We start from the raw sequence: 22522 nt of genomic DNA, 5'->3' as shown, positions 1-22522 counted from the left end.
TACATGTACTTCGTTGCCTGCTTTGTAAGACGCAGGTTTCTCTGGTAGTTTTAAACGTTGTTTTGTACTGTGATTGCGTAAATACACAGGTTTGACCATTTGACACAGTTGTCCCTTCGACTCTTTGTAAATTCTGTCCCAGAAACATGGCCAGCACAGATAAGATAATATATCTCTCCGGATCCAGGAATTGAAGGGGGGGTGTGGACAACTTCATGCGAACCTCCGGATTTTACAGCTGTAAAGTGTGGTAAGGGAGCGGGTTGGGGGAGATTACTTCATTTTACAATTGTCTAAGATTATTGACAAGCACAAGTGATATTTTAAAATTGTGCAGAGAGTGGGTGCAACTCATAAAACTTAAAAAGAACTTGTCCAAACATTGATTTCGTATTTGTATTAATACATTTTAGTTGTATAATTCATTCTTTCCGTTGACAAACGCAGATTTTGGTTATAAATGTATTTCAAGTCAATGTGAAGATCACCCTTGTTCCTTTATGGTTGCGTAATGCTTCCTATTAAGGCGCGCACCCGAGTTTTCAAATACACAGACTTGATTCGATAAAGTCAATAATGTTAAATACTCTCTCTCTCTCTCTCTCTCTCTCTCTCTCTCTCTCTCTCTCTCTATCTCTCATTTTATAAAGAGTTTGCTAATGCAGATCTTTAATCCTTTTCCTGTTTTAACATTTGTTTTATACAGCCACCAATATGTGATAGATACTGCCAGGGATAATTAAGTTTTGCTGTTTTACGGGTAACGCGTGCGCCGATTGATGGTGGGCGTTGAAGCATACAGGAATTGTTATGTAACAAATATACACATACTTGTGACCGGTTTCCCCCAGTCAGTAATGTTAAAAAGCTCTCTCTCTCTCTCTCTCTCTCTCTCTCTCTCTCTCTCTCTCTCTCTCTCTCTCTCTCATTTTATAAAGAATTTTTGTTAATACAAATCTTTAATCCTTTTCCTACCTTTATATGTGTGTTATACATGTTTTCTTAAAACATGTGTACAAATACATGTATATAATTGAATTCCTTTAAAATTCATGACAGAAGGACCACCCATCTATTAGATAATGTGAATATTACTCGGATTCTAGAAGATAAATATTACTTAGCCCATTGTAGTAATAATAACAATACATTGTATACATTATTTTCATTTTCCATAATTTAATAATAATAATAAAGCTGAGTATACATGTATGTGCATTTTTCTCTACTGTTCCACAAAAGGTGTGTATTTACATACATGCACCTGTGGTCAACGATATTCAAAGTTTACAGCATGATGTCTTAGTCTGTGAAATCGTACACGTCGTCAGGACAAGCTGGTTCGGCTGTCGGGATGGATAAATCCAACAGACTTGTATTTGCACTCTCCTTCCTGCTTCGTTTGTCATTTCTTCGGAGTGACTCGTTGACCCTCGTCACAATCCTCTCTCTTCAAACGTCCTCAGGTTTGAACTCCGGATAAAAATAGCAAACATAGTTTTGAGTGCAGTCTTCCTTATTTGGTCCAGTTCCTGCTTGTTATGTTTCCCTCCGCCATACCAGTTGTATGTCCAGCGTATATTTCCCTCCCCGAATAGTTCAATCAAGAGTTTTCGTGCAAGGTTTACAACAAAGTTGCCGGCATTTTTTGAATCCCGTTGTATTTCTCTGAGTCGGGATGCTGTTATCTGAACTCATCTGGAACATCTGCAAATACATCACACACGATATTGTGATCGCTGCTGGCAACGTGCTGGGTTGTTTTTTTTGGGGTTTTTTTTTTATATTCCTGGCAATGTCGACAATGACGTTCGTGTTTCAAAGAACAGTCCCCAGCATCGATTCGCAAGCTGACGCTCGGCGATTTGCTACATCCATCTTCTTCTGTAACAGATCTATAGACTGCCGCATTTCCGCCATTATTAATATATCGTCATGTTTATCATTTTATGAGCTGAATGTCATTTACATAGAAATATTCTTTTTCAAACAGTTGAAATGGGAACTGAAACCCCAAATCAAGTTATCAATTTAACGCAATTAAACTCTCAAATCTGCGGCGGTTTTCAATAAAATAAAATTATCAATTGTATAAACCAGCTCTCAATTAAACAAACGGTCAATGTTTGAAAAAGGCGGCATCGTTATTTTTGCCTCTTGCTTTGCAATTGTAATTATGAGTATCTTGATCATGTAGTTGTACATGCAATTACGAGCAGCGACATGTTGTTATAACAATCACTTTGTTGATAATGAATTGGTGATGTCCAGATGAGATTAGTTTTGCCAAAGTTTCCAAAGTGGACAGATCGTAATCAGTGTCAATTTCAAGCTCGTCATCATGTCTAGAAAACTACTGTAGTACCTCCTCTGTATATATCTGACACAGTGCAATAAACTACAGTACTACTGGTACTTACCAGTCAGAGAGTACCTTCTCAGTATATATCTATATACAGACACTGTGTTGGTGTTGAATGGTCCGACCCAGAGAAGGTGAGTTTGATCATCATAATTCAGGCTAAATGGTCTGTTTAAACTGAGTTGTGTCAATAGCAGAGACAGGAAGTGGCCGGCCTTGTCAATCATTTGTACTGAGCGGGTGTTATCATCACACACCAGGATGTGTGACAGTGCATCTGTACAAATTCCTCGTGGTGCTAGCGATGACCCTCTTGGATGTCCTGTGTAGGAGAATCGATGTCTCCCCCCGCCCTCTGTTACCACTACAGCACCACGAAGATAATTAATCTAGTCAGACACAATAATATCACCGTTCTTATTCTCTGTGATATAATAAGGGCCACTATACAGTGTGTGACTGTTGTTGTTGTGTTGAATGGTCAGGATGTGTTGACCACCACTGTTGTACCGGGTTACCTTGCCTGTCTTTGTTTTATAGTTACACATCACGACCATCAGATCTCCAGTGGACGGGGAGCAGTACACACACCGTGGATACCATGGTGATGGTCTTTCTAACAGTGCGGTAAATATTTTATTGTTTACAGAGAGTTTCTTGACGTTATGTTTCCTATCTATATAAATCAGTTCACCAGAACAGTTCACTGTGTGTAGTCCTACTCTATACGATGTTGGTATATCTGTCACACGGTGTATAGTGTCTCCTGTTGTGTCTGTCAAGATGAGAGTGTTATAATCAGAGACCCAGACCTTGTCTGAGATCACACGAGATATGTGTAACACACAACTACTACCTGTCACACAGACAGACGTGTGTAATACAGGTGTGGACATCAGTTTCACACACTCGTCTATTCCTACTTGTCGTTTTCCTGTTGTCATTTGGATTTCTGGGATTCCCCTCAATAACTGACTGACATCATCCATGTTGAATCCCTCAGTCAGGGACAACAGCAGGTGTTGTTGAAGATTAGGGGTGTCCTTTATCTGGGGGACACGACTGGTCTTTATAAACAAGAGGAATTGTACCGCTCTGTTTACTGATTGTTCATTTCTGTTTTCATAGTTCTGTATGTGGGTGAGGTGTCTGTTCATTTTTCTCTTCTGTTGTTGTATTCTATCAATCAATAAACCTCTGTATCTTATTTTAACATCACATACCGCAGTGTCGATAAGACTTTTCAGTCTCTGGGCTTTTGTTGACATCTGTGATTGACGGTGACAGAGTTGTTGGGGACAAGTTTGGATATCAGTTTGGATTCCTGCCAGGAAAACACGACAGTTATAGAGAATCTCACTTCTGATGTTGTCTATGATTTCTTGGCGTTGTTGAGATAGACTGTTCTAAGGTCCACCAGCGCGTGTGTGCTATGACCTGTACAGCGCTTACATACGGAATAGTAACAGTGATCACAAAACATTCTGTATTTTCTGTTTGGATGTCGGACGCAGGTCTCTCGTAAAGGGACACATTTAAAGTTCTCACGGTAAATCACAACACCATGGTGTTTGGTATGTAGATCAATAACATGTTTCTCTTTACACTGTAAACACAGATCACGTTTACATGTGTTACAGTAAAACTCAGTGTCCCCCTGACATTGAGAACATTGTCGTAGTTTACACTGTGTGGTAAAACTCTTCTCAGTATAACGAGTTATATAGAACACTACATTGTGATATCTGGTGCTGTTTTCTGTAACATGTTTCTTTTTACACTGTAAACACAGGTCACGTTTACATGTGTTACAGTAAAACTCAGTGTTCCCCTGACATTGAGAACATTGTCGTACTTTTAGCTGAGTGCTGAGTCCTAGTGTGTCCATGATGTGGAAGGTCTGGGTCTTTAGGAACACAATCTACAATAATTAAACTGACATGTAAATATCAACCTATTCTCAATATACATTTATTTCACACATTCAAGTGATCTACATATTTCACACACTGATAGCAATTAACCTGTTTTTGACTTGTACATTTCTTGAATGCTAAGGCCAAAAATAAAAATTATTGTGTTTCCACTAATATCCAAGTCAACACTAGGGTAATTTGTTCTGAAGTAAACAATATATTTCTTCTTAGGCCATTCCAATTTGGAAAATACTTCTTTGCATTTGCTAAGAAAAAAGAGAAACGAGAGGGCAAACTTTTCTATAAGTGTTATTTTTCATTTAGGAAATAAAAATTATGTGGCGAGCGAATAACAGGAAATGTGGATTTTCTTAATTGAACTAAGTATGATTTCAAAAAGAGAGCGGTTAAAAATAAAGATCTAAAATCATTAGTTATATAATTTGTTCAGCACATGAACTTAATATTACACTGTAGCTCTTCAAAAGTCTCATCGACTTCGATTTTGTCTGCATTATAAGGAATCCTTCAAGACAATTATTTTGAAGCATCGTACATATAACGTTGGGCATCGTAAATGTTTGCACTTCTATCATTCGTAAGCCATGTGTATCAAAGAATTTTGTGCGCTTGATGTACGCGGATATTTTTAAACACACGGGTGGAGATCATTTTTGCTGATATTATATTTTAGATTTATTACAAAGAGAAGCGGCGAATCTGATGAACTAGATAAGAAATTGACATGATGTTAAATTTCAAGATAAGGTCATGTTCTGAACTCTGATAACAATTTTTATTCAAATTGCAGATATTTTGACATACTGTAAACAAGGGTCTCATTTTTTATGATAGATAGTTGTTGAATATGTTTTGATATTATTAACTCATATACTATATCATTACCATAGTCATCTCCATTTCCCAAAAAAACTTCTTGGAGAAGATGAACCATGTCAATAAAATCAAGGGTAGGGGTATAATTTAGAGGTGTTCGTATTAGTAGAAACCAAGCAATGATTGCTCTTTCTAAATATTTATTTAGTTACAATTTAGTATCAATATTACTAAGGGATATGTTATTTAAGTCTTGTACACATAAACACCATATAGTAAGTTTGGCCCCACCCTGGGGTAAGAATCCCTACCCTGGGGGTCATGAAATGTACATTTGTGGTAGATACCTTCCTGTTCTACATCACTATGCATTTAGATTTTCTTAAACTTTTGTGGTTCTTGAGAAAATTTTAAAAGAAAGGTAAAGATAACGACCAGTGATCAATTCCATAACTCCTGACATCAATACAAAATGCATAGTTCGGCAAACACGAACCCCTGGACACACACCAGACGAGGGGTCAGGTGCCTAGGAGGAGTAAGCATTCCCTGTCGACCGGCCACATCCACCCTGAGTCCTATATCTTGATCAGGTAAACGGAGTTATCCGCAGTCAAAATCAGTGTGCCAAGAACAGCCTAACAATGGGTATGAAACATGTCAGACAGCATTTGACCCAATAATAGGGATTAGGCCATTGTTAACACACTGATTCTGACTACGACACCTGATCCCACCTCTGGTGTGTCCAGGGGTCCGTGTTTGTCTGATCCCACCTCTGGTGTGTCCAGGGTTCCATGTTTGTCTGATCCCACCTCTGGTGTGTCCAGGGGTCAGTGTTTGTCTGATCCCACCTCTGGTGTGTCCAGGGGTCCATGTTTGTCTGATCCCACCTCTGGTGTGTCCAGGGGTCAGTGTTTGTCTGATCCCACCTCTGGTGTGTCCAGGGGTCCATGCTTGTCTGATCCCACCTCTGGTGTGTCCAGGGGTCCATGTTTGTCTGATCCCACCTCTGGTGTGTCCAGGGGTCCATGTTTGTCTGATCCCACCTCTGGTGTGTCCAGGGGTCCATGTTTGCCCAACTATCTATTTTGTATTGCTTATAGGAGTTAGGAAATTAATCACTGTTCGTTATCTTAGCTTTTCATATTCGTAACAGAAGAAAACTGGACGCTACCATCAAATTCAGAATAAACTGACAACTTTAGAGGATGAAAGGAAAAAGTATAGAAGGTTACTCAAAGAAATGTTTCATAAATTATCTGAAGATAGACAACACAGAGACATATCGCTATAGATCAAAAGACAAAGACATACATTCCCATTACCTTCAAATTCCCAGAAGCAAAGCGAATGTTATCACTGCGGAAAAATGGACATTGCTCAAGGAACTGTTTTCAGTCAAGAACACAATTCCTACACTCACTTACATTAAAAAATCACGCTTTAACGTAGATCGCGGGTTTACCGACCTTTTGTCTCACTCGAAAAACTCCACTTGAAAATTTGACCGATTTATGTATCTACTACTCTGCGAAAATTGTTTTTCATTCAACAGCACAGTTTTTAAGCAATAACGTCTTCAACACACCATTGTTTTAACAGTGGGAACACTGTTTTCCGTTAAATTATATACAAAATAATTGTTATTAACATTATTCATTGTATAATTTCAACTAAAAATATATAGATGTTGATGCTGTTCATCTTGATAATATTGACATCAAAGCGAAACAAAATTATTTTGAAAAATAATTTATCAAACAAAAAAGTATAGGACATTCGAGTTCGTTTTTTTTTTTTTAAGAAAAAGATGTCAAAGTTTAATAAAATCCACCAAAGCAGTTTTTTAACAGATAACGTTACAAATGTTTGCGACGTCATTCAACAACGTTATTAATTTACTTTTCATGCATCGCTTTAAAAAAAAAAACTCAAAAACGTTATAGACTCCTGATTTTGATGTGAAAATCAAATATGTATGGACATAGTAATCAATTGTTTAAAAAATACATCGGTATATGGCAAAAATTCTTTATATATACAAACGTGTACATTTATTGCGCTATATATCTTAATTATGTTGCGCGGCTAATAATTGAGATTCTTTTCTTCTTTTGCGATCGCATTATCGCAGTAACAATGAATAAACTAATATAATAGTATGATTGTATTTCTGAATATCATTAAAGTTAAATTTTTAATTTATATAGTTTAATCATGTCTCAATATTCTAACCAGAAATACAACTTATGTTGTTTCTATTTCAGCATTTTACAACATATTTATGTTTATTGAACACCCCCCTCACAATGACATAGTAACATTCACGTTCCCAAGCCAAATAACCCCCTCAAAACACCATATCGGTTTAAAACTATAATCTATAATTATTTTTATCTTGTAATGCAGATTCACTTGAAACATCTACTTTTCTAATTTTCGATCAACTTCACTCTCTTCTTCTTTTTAGATTTAGATTTAGAGTCTTGAGCCCGTTGCAGTGTTTGAAATAACCGTGCCCCCCCCCGCCCGCCCGCCCGCCCGATACGTAAATTCTGTCGGAAGGGACGTCATAAAAGTTACGCTGAATAAAATATAGATGAATCAAATTAATTAAATATTGTACCTGTAGTGGACAGATGTTGTCAATTTAGGACATTTTACTGCACATTCTACCGTAATTCAATCAAATATAAAGTACTACAAACGAATTAGGTCGATCGTGCTTCATTAGAAGATAGATAATCTAGTAATACATGTAAAAGTAAGGTTTAAATATGCAGTTATTTTCTCAGGGCCAGTAGGTCTTTGGCAGGGCTAACAACTTTTGCAAGCAGTCAGTCCTGCATGTCTTAGTAATTTTACACCGAATTTCAAACACTCCTTGAAGAGGGCAGTTGTAAGTTGCAACTTTACTAGAATATATGCATTATTTACTTACTGTTCCCCAATACCCGCATTCATCTGTAAATATTATCGATTATCTCTCCCCCCCCCCTCCACCAAATTTGGAGGGAGTAACCCTTAAAGTATAGGCATCTCTCATTCATTTCCCCAGGGGGTTCTGGAAGCAGGACACATTGAAACTTTTCTTTATATGATCTTCCTGCCCAACGCTTTCAATTATTCAAAGTTATCCAATCTTCATAAAATTTGTATGATGGGGTAGGAATAAAATTGTGAACTCGCCATTTTCCAATGTCTGCTATAAACGCGTCAAATCTCTGAATAAAACTTTCATGAACTGGGGAACCCACGTTCATTTGTTCCCGGGTTGTTCTGAAAACATTTATACCGGCATCCCCAACATCGCCAGCTGTCTCGCCTCCCCAAGTTGCCCGCTGCCAAACTTTATACAGTAACAGAATAAAACATATTACTAGCCGAAATTTTGCACCGGAAACGAAAAGATTTAACAAAATTAAACTAAGCATGTTTTACTTTGATAATATTAGTTGGTAATATTTATATAATATCGGTAAAATATTACGTTCTTTATATTCAGTCAATGACCCATATATAGTTTATTCAGACAACTGTTACGTCACAATTGTATGTGCACGTAAAAGGACGTTGAATCGTAAGATTTGAGTACCCTATAACGATGACGTAAGCAAACCCGCGACCTACGTTTAACTCACATCTACTCTATCATATCAAATCGAATCCATACAAAAGCGTGCTCTCAAGATCATACGACCATTGAACTCCTACCAAAAAGCTTTGGAATATACCGACTTGAAAAGCTATCTGATAGACGCAAAAAAATATATGTTTAAAACTTTTCAAGGATATAGAAGACCCATCCCATCGATTCCACTGCCTCCTTCCTTGCATTCGCGAAAACCTATATAATCTATAAAAAAAAAAAAAAAAAACTCCTTAAAGTATTATTTAACAAAATTTAAAACAAACCGTTACAAGAACAGTTTTATAACCTGGTGTATACTAAACCAAAGGCATATATATATAACCATACATTGTATTATGACAGCTAGTCAGCAAACTTTTAATCCTTATTTCAGACTCATTAATTCATTTGTTTTGTTTTACTTTATATACGTCCGTTTATCTATAGTTTCTCCAAATATTTCTATTGTATGTAAATGCTTTTAAAATCATTCTTCGTCTTTTCGTGTACATTCTTATCACGTTTATATTTTGCTAATATTCTTATGCGTTTTCTAACTAATGTGGTGCTGGTGGACTGTTAATCCCCGAGGGTCTCTACAGCCCAGTAGCTAAGTACTTCGTTATTAGCTTGAACATACGGAGGAATATTTAATTGCTGTGATAAGATGTAGAAATTCATTTCAAAATTAAGGATTATCTCCCTCATGCATAGCTCTTATCCTTGGACGAATTTGGCTCCATTTTGTGGGACTCTAGTTTTCCTTTTAGCTCTTTTAAGTTTTTTGAATTTCCAAATTTTGGGATTGAGCATCACTGAAAAGACATTATTTGTCGAAATGCGCATTTGGTGCATCAAAATTGGCACCGTATAAGTTTTATATGAGAAAGATAACTCACCACCCACGGTATCTGTCTGTTTCAATAAAGACAAATATTAATAATAAACAATGATAATAACATATTTATATAGCACCCTTTCCATACTATATACGCTCACAGGTGCTTTAGAATGCATCAATACCTTACTACAGAATGTTATACACATAATACATAGAAACTGAATAAAACATTAAAAAGCAATGATACAAAAGGCGTTATCACATTAAACAGTCCGTAGCTGCACCTATCCTGATTGTACATATAACACATGACAATAAAAGATACTTATTGCTAAATTGTTTTAAGTTGTAAGCTTTAAGAGCGTCGATTTGAGCTGACAACGCCATCGTACCTAAACATAGCTTGGTTCAACACTCAGAAAAAAATAAGAGTAAAGGATACTTTATGGCATATCAGGTAATCATTGAAAATTTTAGACTGTCCTGAAATGTAACATTAAAAACCGAATAACCATTAAATCAATCTGTTTTAATGTAATCATGAACATAAATTTTAACCGTTGTATTATTCAATTATTTTGTACAAAGCGACATTAGTAAATATTATTCGTCTATTTGAAGTACTGTTTATGCTTTTTCAGATATTTTGAGCAGACTTATTTAGTTTTCACAGCATGTTATTATTTTTGTTTTGAGAAACTTTGAATGGGAGGACTGGGGTGGTTATTAAAATAATATTAAATTATCTTGATAAAGATTACTCCATTCGAGACAATAGCATATTTCGAATATTTATTTGAGATCTATCTTTGATATTTAGCTATACAGGGATGAGTTGTTTTATTCATGATGTAAATTAAACATATTACTTTAGGGGAACTTTTCACTTCCATCGATTCAAGTTATATGTTGTACACACTTGTAGGATGTTGTACACATTCGGCTTGTCTGATTGTTTACAGCAGTTGTAATTATTGTGTGTCGTTACTTACTTTTAACAATGTTCTTAAAACACAAAACAGTTTAAGAAGTATTAGTGTTGCGATAAGTTTAAATAAAATGGGGAGGAATGAAGTGGAAAACAATGCTATTTTAGATCGGGTTTGGACGTCTGCAACTTTTAACCATTTAGTTGTAAACTTTAATCAGTTGCTGTCTTGACTTCCCCAAGAGCTGATGTGTGTTTTATACCGCCGAACTTTTGAAGCCCAGACCTTGCAGAAATTCTAGCAGCTCATTGATCTATAAATATCAAGCATTACAGAATTGTTTCAATAGCAAAAATATTAACTTACGATAGTTGAATAATAAATTCAACGCACAAAAATAATAATCTAAATTAAAAATCGTAGTTCCCAGTATAAAATCCAAAAATGTATAGAAAGTATCTAACCAGTGATTTTTTAATCAGGAGAATTTCAGTGTATACATAATAGAAATGAATTTTCTAGTTGAAAGATAATGATACTACTATTACGTAATCCCTTTATTAAAATTAACTTGTACCTAGAACAACCTCGGTTACAGGTGTCAATGGTAAGTAAAACTAACATGTACCTAGAAGAACCTCGGTTACAGGTGTCAATGGCAAGTAAAATTAACATGTACCTAAAACAACCTCGGTTACAGGTGTCAATGACAAGTAAAATTAACATGTACATAGAACAACCTCGGTCACAGGTGTCAATGGCAAGTAAAATTAACATGTACCTAGAACAACCTCGGTTACAGGTGTCAATAGCAAGTAAACATAACTTTCCAGAAGCATCCAGGTTAACTGAATGCAGCATGTATTATTCATGTACATAACACGCCCCATTTAAAAGTTTGAATGACAATGAAAACTCCAATACACAATGCACATCAACCAAAGCAAGAAAACATACTCAAGGCACTCTTTACAAGACCTCTGCTATAATACTGTCCCTGTCTTCTCTTTACAAGACCTCTGCTATAATACTGTCTCTGTCTTTTCTTTACAAGACCTCTGCTATAATACTGTCTCTGTCTTCTCTTTACAAGACATCTGCTATAATACTGTCTCTGTCTTCGGTGTGTTTGATATCAATATCATACTCTTGCAATGATAAACTCTAGTTTGTGATTCTTTGATTATTGCTTGACATTTTATACAAAAAGATGAGATGGTTGTGATCCGTAAAAACAAGAAATGGATGTACAGTAACATTCAAATAAACATCAAAATGTCGCAAAGCTAATAACAAAGCAGGACACCAGTGCATATATAATAGAAATAAATTTTCTAGTACAATCGTGAAAGACAATGATGCAACTATTGAGTAATCCCTAAACCAAAATACAGCATGTTTTTATAACAATATCGGTAACAGGCGTCAATGGCAAGTAAAGATGTCTATCCAGAACCACCCAGGTCAATTGAGTGCAAATAGTATTATACATGTACACTACAAACGATTTAAATGAATTTAGTTCTTACCAGTTATCTATATATCCCTCTATCTATATATCCTTCTATCTATCTATCTATCTATTTAGTTCTTACCAGTTATCTATATATCCCTCTATCTATATATCAATCTATCTATCTATCTCTCTATATATATATTTATCTATATATCTATCTATCCTTCTATCTATCTGTCGATCTATCTATATGTCTATCTATCTATCTATCTATCTATATGTATATCTATCTATCTATCTATCTATCTATATATCTATCTATATGTCTGTCTGTCTGTCTGTCTATCTATCTATCTATCTATCTATCTATCTATCCTTCTATCTATCTGTCGATCTCTCTCTCTATCTATCTATCAATCGATCTATCTATCTAAATATCTGTCTATATGTCTATATATCTATCTATCTATCTATTTATCTATATATCTATCTATCCATCCATCCATCTATCTATATGCATGTATCTATCTATCTATCTATCTATATGCAAGGTGAAGATAACGAACAGTGATCAATCTCATAACCCCTACAAGCAATACAAAATAGATAGTTGGGCAAACACGGACCCCTGGACACACCAGAGGTGGGATCAGGTGCCTAGGAGGAGTAAGCATCCCCTGTTGACCGGTCACACCCGCCGTGAGCCCCATATCCTGATCAGGTGAACGGAGTTATCCGCAGTCAAATCAGTGTGCCAAGAACGGCTTAACAATCGGTATGAAACACGTCAGACAGCATTTGACCCAATGCGAGGTTGTATTGACGAACTAGATCGTTATAACGACCATAGAATTTGCGAAATGCTGACTTCAATCGAGATTGTTGAAATCCCTGTACCATCAAGTTGTTTGTCAGTAGCTTACCTCGATTTAAAAACTGACTATACCCAGAACAAGCTCTTGCATATATATCTATCCATCCATCCATCTATCTATATACATGTATCTATCTATCTATCTATATAAATACATCCCTTAAAGGTATACTTATCCGTATAAGGTATCTCTGTGCGATATTCATCCAGACGTACTGGGTTAATCCAATCTTGTAAATCTTTGAAATAATCCATGCCCATCCTTTATACAAGTTCACACACATGCGTACACTACTACCACTCCCCAAAAATGTTCTACAACTTCTAATAAAATAATCACTCAACCTACGAATCCGTAACCCAGCAAATCACTATTCACAAAACAATCACGTGACACCACTACAGAAGAACACAACACGAATGCGATGACAATGCATGGATATATTAGTAAACAGGTGAATGAATGTGTATTGAACAATCTGAAATGAATAAAAGTCGCTGACGTCTGTTGAAATATCCAATACATCTATACGCTATCGCAATGCTAATAATAGTTGACGTCATTTAACGTAAAACGTCGGAAGCGTTTAAAAGTATCAATATGTCAATATTTAACTATCTTAGTGTTGAAAACTAAATATAAGCAAACGTTGCATATTGTTATTACATAATTATATTCTTTTTACTACAGTATAACAATGTCAATAATGGGGGTATATTGAATAGCGTTCATGTTTTATATTAGGTGTCAGTATAAAAATGTTGGAACGTTGTATCTCTATGCAAGGTTAAGATAACGAACAGTGATCAATCTCATAACTCCTACAAGCAATACAAAATAGATAGTTGGGCAAACACGGACCCCTGGACACACCAGAGGTGGGATCAGGTGCCTAGGAGGGGTAAGCATCCCCTGTTGACCGGTCACACCCGCCGTGAGCCCCATATCCTGATCAGGTAAACGGAGTTATCCTCAGTCAAATCAGTGTGCCAAGAATTGCTTAACAATCGGTATGAAACACGTCAGACAGCATTTGACCCAATGCGAGGTTGTATTGACGAACTAGATCGTTATAACGACCATAGAATTTGCGAAATGCTGACTTCAATCGAGACTGTTGAAATCCCTGTACCATCAAGTTGTTTGTCAGTAGCTTACCTCGATTTAAAAACTGACTATACCCAGAACAAGCTCTTGCATATCGAATCAGTTGAGATATTTAAACACCATATGCAGGTGATAATGGAATATTGCTACATAAATGTGGGAAGTTGACGATGGAGAAGCTGAAATCATCCCGTTTGTCATACAGTTGAGTTGTCAGTTTGCCGTTAATGTCTACTTTCAATAAAATATCTAAGTATGAAGCAGAAGTGGACGACTTTGTGGTGTCCTTTATTTCGAGCTCACAGGGATATATCGAATCGACATATGAATGAAAGCTATCATTGTTAGTAGACAAAACGTCATTGATATATCTAAAAGTCGAATTGAAGGCCACAGCGAGAGATTTGTTCTTCTCAAGTAGAAGGTTTTGAATAAATTCTGCTTCATATGAATATAAAAATAGGTCAGGCAACTAAGGAGCACAATTCGTGCCCGTGGGAATTCCAACAGACTTTTTGAAGAACTGATCACCAAAGACAATGGGGATATTGTCAATGAAGAACTCTAGCATATTTTTTATTTCAACTTCAGAGTACTTGTGCGTGGAATCAGAGTGGTGTTTAACAAAGTAAGTGTTTGAATGACTGGTCACTAGATATGAATATTTCCGTTTTCCATTTTTATTGAAGAAGCAACTGTCTATGATGTTAAAAAGTCTAGTCTTTAATTTATCGTGAGGAATGGTCGTGTATAGTGTTGAAAAGTCATAGGTTTTAATGTTATTGATTTGGGAAAAATTCTGCGATTTCAAGTTTACTAAGCTAATTGTAGACGGCTAAACGTGGTGCAACAGAGATGTGATGGGCTATTCAACTAGGACAGTTGGATTTTTCTATGAAATACAGATCAGGAAAAGTGAATAGGAACGTTGATGCTCTAAGTACGAGACCCAATTCAATTATAGAATATCCTGAAACCATTATTCAGTCTGTTACAAAAACCACATTCATATGTGATCTTATTAGTGAAAATGTACTTTGTGTAAATGCCTGTTTAGTGAATATTGCACCAGTCGAAACATCTGCTGTGTTACCAGGATTTCTTCCAGCAGACATGATACTTTTACAAGAACATGATTCCGGGTTAGTCGTGTGATATATTGGATAAAAAGACCTGAGCAGTTGACCAGAAGTGCGATTCGTAAGGAGAAAGGAAGTGTGCGAAAACTGTCAAACCAGAAGAGCAAACTATTCATCGATTTTACTCTACTTGAAAATTTATCAAATGACCGGGAAAATATTTTGATGTTGACAGACATATTCTCAAAGTTCACTCAGGCAGTACCAACGAAAGATCAGAGAGCTGTAACAGTGTCCAAAACGCTTATTAAGGACTTGTTCGTGAAATATGGTATACCTCATCGAATACACAGTGATCAAGGATGTAATTTTGAGGGTCACATTGTGCAGGAAATGTGAAATTTGTATGGCATAAACAGATCAAAAACCACACCGTATCATGCTGACGGAAACGGCCAATGTGAACGTTTTAACCGAAAAATACGCGATCGACTAAGAACTCGTACCTCTGATTAAAACTAGATGTGAACTGAATTTCTTCCGGAGCTTATATATGTTTATAACTCTACTGTGTATTCGTCAATGGGATATTCTCCGTACTTTCTGTTTTGTAGACGTGAGTCTGCGTTCTCCATCGATTTCATTCTAGGAACACATGCTGAGGCAGACTTTAATGTTTCCACCGTAGATTACTGGGTTAACAAACACAAGACAAGACTCGGTGAAGCTCTACGTTCGGCAGCTATCAACACTGAGAAAAATGCACTACGCAGGAAAGAAAAGCAGAACAGGAATACAAAGGAAACATCAATTCAAATCGGCACAGGAGTGTTATTGCGAAATCATGTGAGGGAAACAAAGGGCTTTAGTAAACTTAGTGATGCTACTTTGGGTACATCGTTTGGGGCTTCTTTAAGTGCAATACTTAGACAGTCATAAACAAATGTACATATACGAAAGCAGTAGTCGTTTGTTTAATATTTACTCTGCATATATGATACACAAAGAATATTGATATATTTTCAGAATGGGTTATTAATGTTTCCAAACTGTGTTTTACGACGTGACCGTGCTTGAGGGCGAAGCAAATAAATTTTGGCATTAGTATCTATATCCAAAACAGAACAAAGGCAACCCAAAGTTAGCACGAAGACGGGGCTGTATCAAAGCATCCTAATTTTGGATATTTGATCCGCCTATATATTGAACGCGGGAAATATAACGCAATTGATGCCAACAGTACATTGTGACGTCATATTCACCGTCGTTATTTAGCAAATTTACAAACATAGCATTTGAACCACAACAAACATGGCGTTAATCGTGGAGTGACTATATGCAAGGTGAAGATAACGCACAGTGATCAATCTCATAACTCCTACAAGCAATAAAAAATAGATAGTTGGGCAAACATGGACCCCTGGACACACCAGAGGTGGGATCAGGTTCTTAGGAGGAGTAAGCATCCCCTGTTGACCGGTATGTGATTAAGAAAATAAGATTTACATGCTTTTACGAATTTTATGTAACATCCCAGAACGACGTGAACTAGACTAGACGAGATTCAAAATGGAGAAATACATGTCCACGCGCTAATATTCAAATCGACGCCATTAGTACCAAATTTTCCTGAATTTTCCATGGGTATCGTTTAATTTTTCATTATTTTCCTATATTTTCCTTTTAAACATGTATATATGTGTTACCTATAGGGAGAACTCCGCTAGGGACGGCATTGTCAAAACGGGGAGGTATGTAAGAGACGGGGAATTTAATTTCAAGTTGAAGTATTGCGTGATGATGGGATTTGAACCAGGGTTTGTTTTTTTAATTTGGGGTCGAGGTCGTTACCTCTTGACTATTTCATTTTAACTGTTGACATACTGGGTGAAGTCACGTAACACTAAATGATAAGCTTATGCAATTTGGAAATATTGGATTTATTTGAAATCATTTCTTATTTTCAGTATTTGTTAATAATTATTTCGAGTTATGTCATATTAAGAAAACTTTAACATAAAACTAAGTATTGTCAAATATGTATAATGTCATATGAAACAGTGCACTGCATATTGGTCATTTCTCGTGATATTTCTGTGGCCATTGGTAGACAGAAAGGGTTCGAGCACTACATGTAAGTAGCCATTGTGAAAATTTTGAATCATAGTGATGCAACTAGCACTTTGTAAATTTCTGACAAGTAACAGAGTATGCAGAGTATACATTGAACAATCTTAAAGAGAAGGTAAGCACAATTACGCTCTATTGCCGATCTTTAGTGAATAAGGACGTATATACTCCATCTGAAACGCGCTTCTCGCAAAGCAGAACGGGTCTGGAGAAAACACAAACAACCTAATCAGTACGAAGCGATGAAAACAGTGCGGAACACGTACAATTATGAACGTTATCATGAGAAAAATAAAACCTTAGTGAAAAAGTCTTAAACTGTAAAGGAGATTCGAAACAACTGTATCAATTGGTTGCTGAACTTACTGGTACTAAGTTCGACAGCCCTATGCGCAATAAAAATAGCGATAGCGTGCTAGCGGAGAAATTTGCAGATTATTTCATAAACAAAATGGACAAAATTAGGCGGTCATTACAAAATTTCAGTAATTTTGAACCTCATACTAACGGTGTACCACCACTCTATTCTTTTCGGGAACTATCGGGTGACGAAATAACGAAATTGATTGGTGAACTACATACGAAATCATGTGAATCGGACATTTTACCAACCAGTGTTCTAAAATCGCATTTACAGGAATTGTTACCACCTATAACTAAACTTGCGGATTTATCGCTGAGGCAGGGTGTTTTCCCATCAAAATGGAAACAAGCTATCACTAGGCCTTTGTTAAAGAAGGTGGGTCTTGAGCTGGAATACGCGAACTACAGACCAGTTAGTAATTTGCTTTTTCTGTCAAAACTTATTGAAAAAGCCGCGCTCTACAGACTAAACCAGCATGTTAACGACCATGAACTACTTCCAAAAACCATTCTTGCGAATCCGCTCTGTTGAGAATCGTGAATGACTTGTTAGATGCAATGGAGAAACGGGAAGTTACGGCTCTCATAGCGATCGATCTCAGCGCTGCGTTTGATACAGTAGATCATCAAATACTTAGTGATGTGCTAAAAAAACAATACGGTGTTACTGAATCGGCTTTGACTTGGATCGACTCATACGTACGGCCGCATAGTTTCGGAGTTTGCATTAATTCTACGTCATCACCACTGCGTCAGTTATGGTGTGGTGTTCCGCAGGGGAGCTGCTTAGGTCCAAGGTTGTACCTTACGCATGCGGGTACATTGTTCGACGTTATTCCTCCGACAATTTCAGTCTATGGATTTGCGGATGATCATAATGCAAATAAACGGTTTAACCCTACCTCCATTCACAACAAAACCAAAGCCACCCGAGAACTTGAAAAAATGAAATCACTAATGATTGGATGAATGCAAATCAACTGAAAATGAACACATCAAAGACCGAAGTCATTTTATTTGGCAGCAGGGGGCGACTGGATAAATGTAGCACAAAAGTTATTAACATTAATGGTGACAAAATTGAACCAGAACGTTATATAAGATACCTAGGTGCATGTTTGGATGAAACTCTCAATTTTAAGGAACATATAAAAAGAAAATGCCGAACAGCTATGATCAATTATCTTAGGATTAAAAGTATTCGCAAATATTTGACAAAGTAAGCTACAGCAATTTTGGTTTTATCTTTAGTAATTTCTCATTTGGACTGATGTAATGTGATTTTATACGTCATAGCACAGACTGAAATATGTAAAATGCAGAGAATCCAAAACATGGTGCGAAACTGTTATTAAATCGTAAAAAAAATTGACAGCTCTAGAGATGCTCTCATTGACCTACATTGGTTACCTATCGATTCTAGGATATCATTTAAATTATTGACCTTCATGTATAATTGTGATGTGGACGAAGCGCCACTGTATTTAACATAACTTTTAACGAAACATGTACCAAGTACAAAGTTGCGCTCTGCTTAATCTTCTGAGAGTTGCTACATTGTTCCTTTTAACAGGCGTAGAACTTTCAGTGATAGAAGTTTCAGAACCATTGGTCCGAAACTGTGAAACAGTTTACCGGCTGAAATAAGACAGTCCAAATCTTTACATACTTTGAAAGCCAAATTGAAAATACATTTGTTTAGACAATTTTAATGTACATGTTTGTAGTTTAGTATATGTAGAGTGTGTTTGCATGTATATTATGTATTGTTTATTCTTTTAAAGCTTTTTTATATTATATATGTACAACGTCATTGCATACTTTTTGTAAACTTAGGCGTTAAATCAAATACAAACAGTTTCAGTTTCAGTTTTCTAGGTATGCATGCACTGGTGTTTTTAAGTTATTACGGAGATAAATTTCATCTTTAAATAATCACTGTATGTGTCAGTAGTTCATTGTTTACATTTTAAGTTATAAAGAGAAGGGTATTAAGATGATTGAATTGTTACTTTAAATATATCATATGTATGGAAACCAATCAGTGTAATAATTATTCTAAGGTCATGCAATATGTAGAGTCTGTATTCCGTATTCTATAGCTCCAGGGAGTGATACCAATCGGGCAGAGCGATCATCACCTTATATATTCGATACGAAAGAAATTTAAAGCTGTTTCACCACTTGACCATATTCATGTAAAGTATAAAGATCAAAAGAACCTAATTGAAAGAAATTTCATTAACGATCTTAATGGTGTTGATTGGAACTCGCTAAAATTATTACCCGACATTGATAGGATGTGGTCGTCTTTCCATTCTATGTTCATGACAGTTGTCGACAAGCATATGCCCATAAAAGAACGACGTGTCCGCAGTGACTCTGAAAAGTGGATAAACGATGATATTATTTCAGAAATGCGACAGAGGGATATATTACACCGCCGAGCAATAAAGTCACGTAACGAATCCGACTGGAAATTATATAAGACCACAAGAAACAGGGTTGTGAATGAAATTAACGATGCTAAACGCGAATTTGTGGAAAGTGCAATAAATCAAGTCAGTACAAAACCAAAAGACATGTGGAAAAAATTAAAACAATTCTTACCAACGAAATCGGCAACCGCTACGCCAACATATTTAGAAATGGACGGACAACCCGTTACAGATACAAAAGAGATGGCCAATACTTTTAACGACTTCTTTTGGGCATTGGACAAAAATATGCAGAGAAATTCGACAGATCATTGCCTGAATTTAGGGGGTCTTTTAGCATTCCAAATATTTCTATTAATTTTGTCAGAAATGAAATAAATCTATGTCAAATTCGAAGGCTACGGGGTTAGATGCTATTTCTGTAAAGCTGTTGCAAATTAGCTTGGGTGTGATTGGTAAAATTTTAAGATATCTGTTTAAAATGTCTCTAAAAAGTGGTGTGGTTGCATCCGAATTAAAAAAAGCTAGAGTTACCCCTCATTTTAAATCCGGTGGCAATTTTATGGTGAACAATTATCGACCCGTGTTAGTTTTAGCAATCGTGAGCAAAATTATAGAAAGGCATGTTTTTAACTCATTTTACGAGTAATTGGATAAAAACAATCTTTTAACGGAACATCAATCCGGTTTTAGACCAAAGCATTCTTGCGAGACAGCACTTCATAACATTATTGATAAATGGTTAAGTAATATAGATAGTGGCAAATTAACAGGTGTTCTTTTTACTGATCTTAGTAAAGCCTTTGACACTGTAAACCACCATGTATTGTTACACAAGCTTTCATCATTTGGTATTTGTCAAAATTCTTTTAAATGGTTTCAGTCTTATCTTAGCGGAAGATCATATTGTGTTAGATGGAAAGGTTTTTTGTCAGATGAAAAAAAATATTACAATAGGAGTGCCTCAGGGGTCCAAATTGGGTCCATTGTTCTTCATTTTATTTGTTAACGATTATCCTAAATGCCGAAAGCACTCAAATCTCTCTATATATGCAGGTGATACATCTCAGGATGTTTCATATCAATCTATTGATGTTATTGAGCAAAGATTACATGATGATCTTTTAAACTCTATGAAATGGATGGAAAGTAATAAATTTACGATGCATTTAGAGAAAACACAGTGCATGTTGATTGGCACTGCACAAACACTCTCAAAGTGTAGAAAAATGTGTATCAAAGAAAGAGATATTGTTTTAGATACTGTTAAAACGGCCAAACTTCTTAGTGTACAAAAAGAGGAATGTCTAACCTGGTCTGTACACATTGATTCTTTATGCAAGAAACTTTCACAGAAAATAGGCATTTTACGTCGTCTGCAAATTTTTATGTCAAATACAGCATTATTGAAAATTTATAACACTGTTGTGTTTCCTCATTTTAACTATTGTTGCACAGTTTAGTGCTCAGCCAAAAACAGGGTTTTTATTGACAGACTTTTTAAGTTACAGAAAAGGGCAGCCATAATTATATTGAAGGTGAAAGTAACTCAGACTTCTACAGCTGATATTTTAGTGTTCTTAAATGGATGCCTGTTCATGATTATTTTGTATATAGAAAACTAGTGCTTGCTTTTAAGGTTCTTAATAACATGACACCGGAATATATGGACGTTTTTAGTTTTGTCAGCCAAGTTAGTTCCAGAACAACAAGAAGTAGCGATAGTGGAATTTTATATTTATCAAAAGTTCGAACTGAATATTATAAACGGTCTTTTGAGGTATCCTCCACAATTTTATGGAATCAGTTGCCTGAGTCTGTCAGAAGCTGTGGTTCTATTACTTCTTTTAAATCAACATATTTGCAGCATTATTTCTCAAATAAGTGATATATAGATATGATGTATATGTTTATTTTCCCCCCAGTGATATGGTATGTATATTTTATGTATATATTTTATATTATGTTATCTATTTTTTTTTATTCTCTCATTTATCTGTCTGTGAATATGTTTTATACAGGACCACAATGTAAACTAGTCATTTGTACTAATTGTGCCATCCTGTCTAAATAAAAGAATTTATTTATTTATTTATATGTATTTGAAATTTTCATGTTGATATAGTCATTACAATACACTGTTCAGAAGGAAAGTGCCTAGCTGTAGTCACAATGTTTGCCCCTTACTTAGAGTACGTGTGTGTATATTGCTTTTGTCTACTTTGATGGAAGTGCTGTGTACAAGATTTTAACATTTGTGTAATGGTGATATACATAAGATAGTTGTATTAATTGTGTTGGAGGTATTGATAGTACTTGTAACATTACAGATGTATATTGCTTTTGTTTACTTTGATGGAAGTGCTGTGTACAAGATTTTAACATTTGTGTAATGGTGATATACATAAGATAGTTGTATTAATTGTGTTGGAGGTATTGATAGTAACTTGTAACATTACAGATGTGTATTGCTTTTGTGTACTTTGATGGAAGTGCTGTGTACAAGATTTTAACATTTGTGTAATGGTGATATACATAAGATAGTTGTATTAATT

The 22522-nt window shown here is 35.8% G+C and overlaps 2 protein-coding genes across 2 annotated transcripts in view; both read right to left on the bottom strand.

Moving 5' to 3' along the window:
- LOC125682852 (uncharacterized) overlaps window positions 1–22522 on the bottom strand; it is a 265876-nt gene that overhangs the window by 190206 nt on the left and 53148 nt on the right. The gene's annotated exons all lie outside the window — the stretch shown is intronic.
- Window positions 1157–4690, bottom strand: LOC130049818 (uncharacterized). Its single transcript, XM_056147950.1, has one exon. It carries the CDS (start codon window positions 3628–3630, stop codon window positions 2752–2754), a length of 879 nt encoding a protein of 292 aa, XP_056003925.1. The 5' UTR covers window positions 3631–4690; the 3' UTR covers window positions 1157–2751.

This window comes from Ostrea edulis, chromosome 8 (genome assembly GCF_947568905.1).
Source record: "Ostrea edulis chromosome 8, xbOstEdul1.1, whole genome shotgun sequence".
NCBI classification, from domain to species: Eukaryota; Metazoa; Mollusca; class Bivalvia; order Ostreida; family Ostreidae; genus Ostrea; species Ostrea edulis.
This window is presented reverse-complemented; position numbering and strand designations above follow the sequence as displayed.

Excerpts from the sequence above, each read along its gene's own strand:
- LOC130049818 (XM_056147950.1), bottom strand. The coding sequence starts at position 3,630 with ATGTCAACAAAAGCCCAGAGACTGAAAAGTCTTATCGACACTGCGGTA.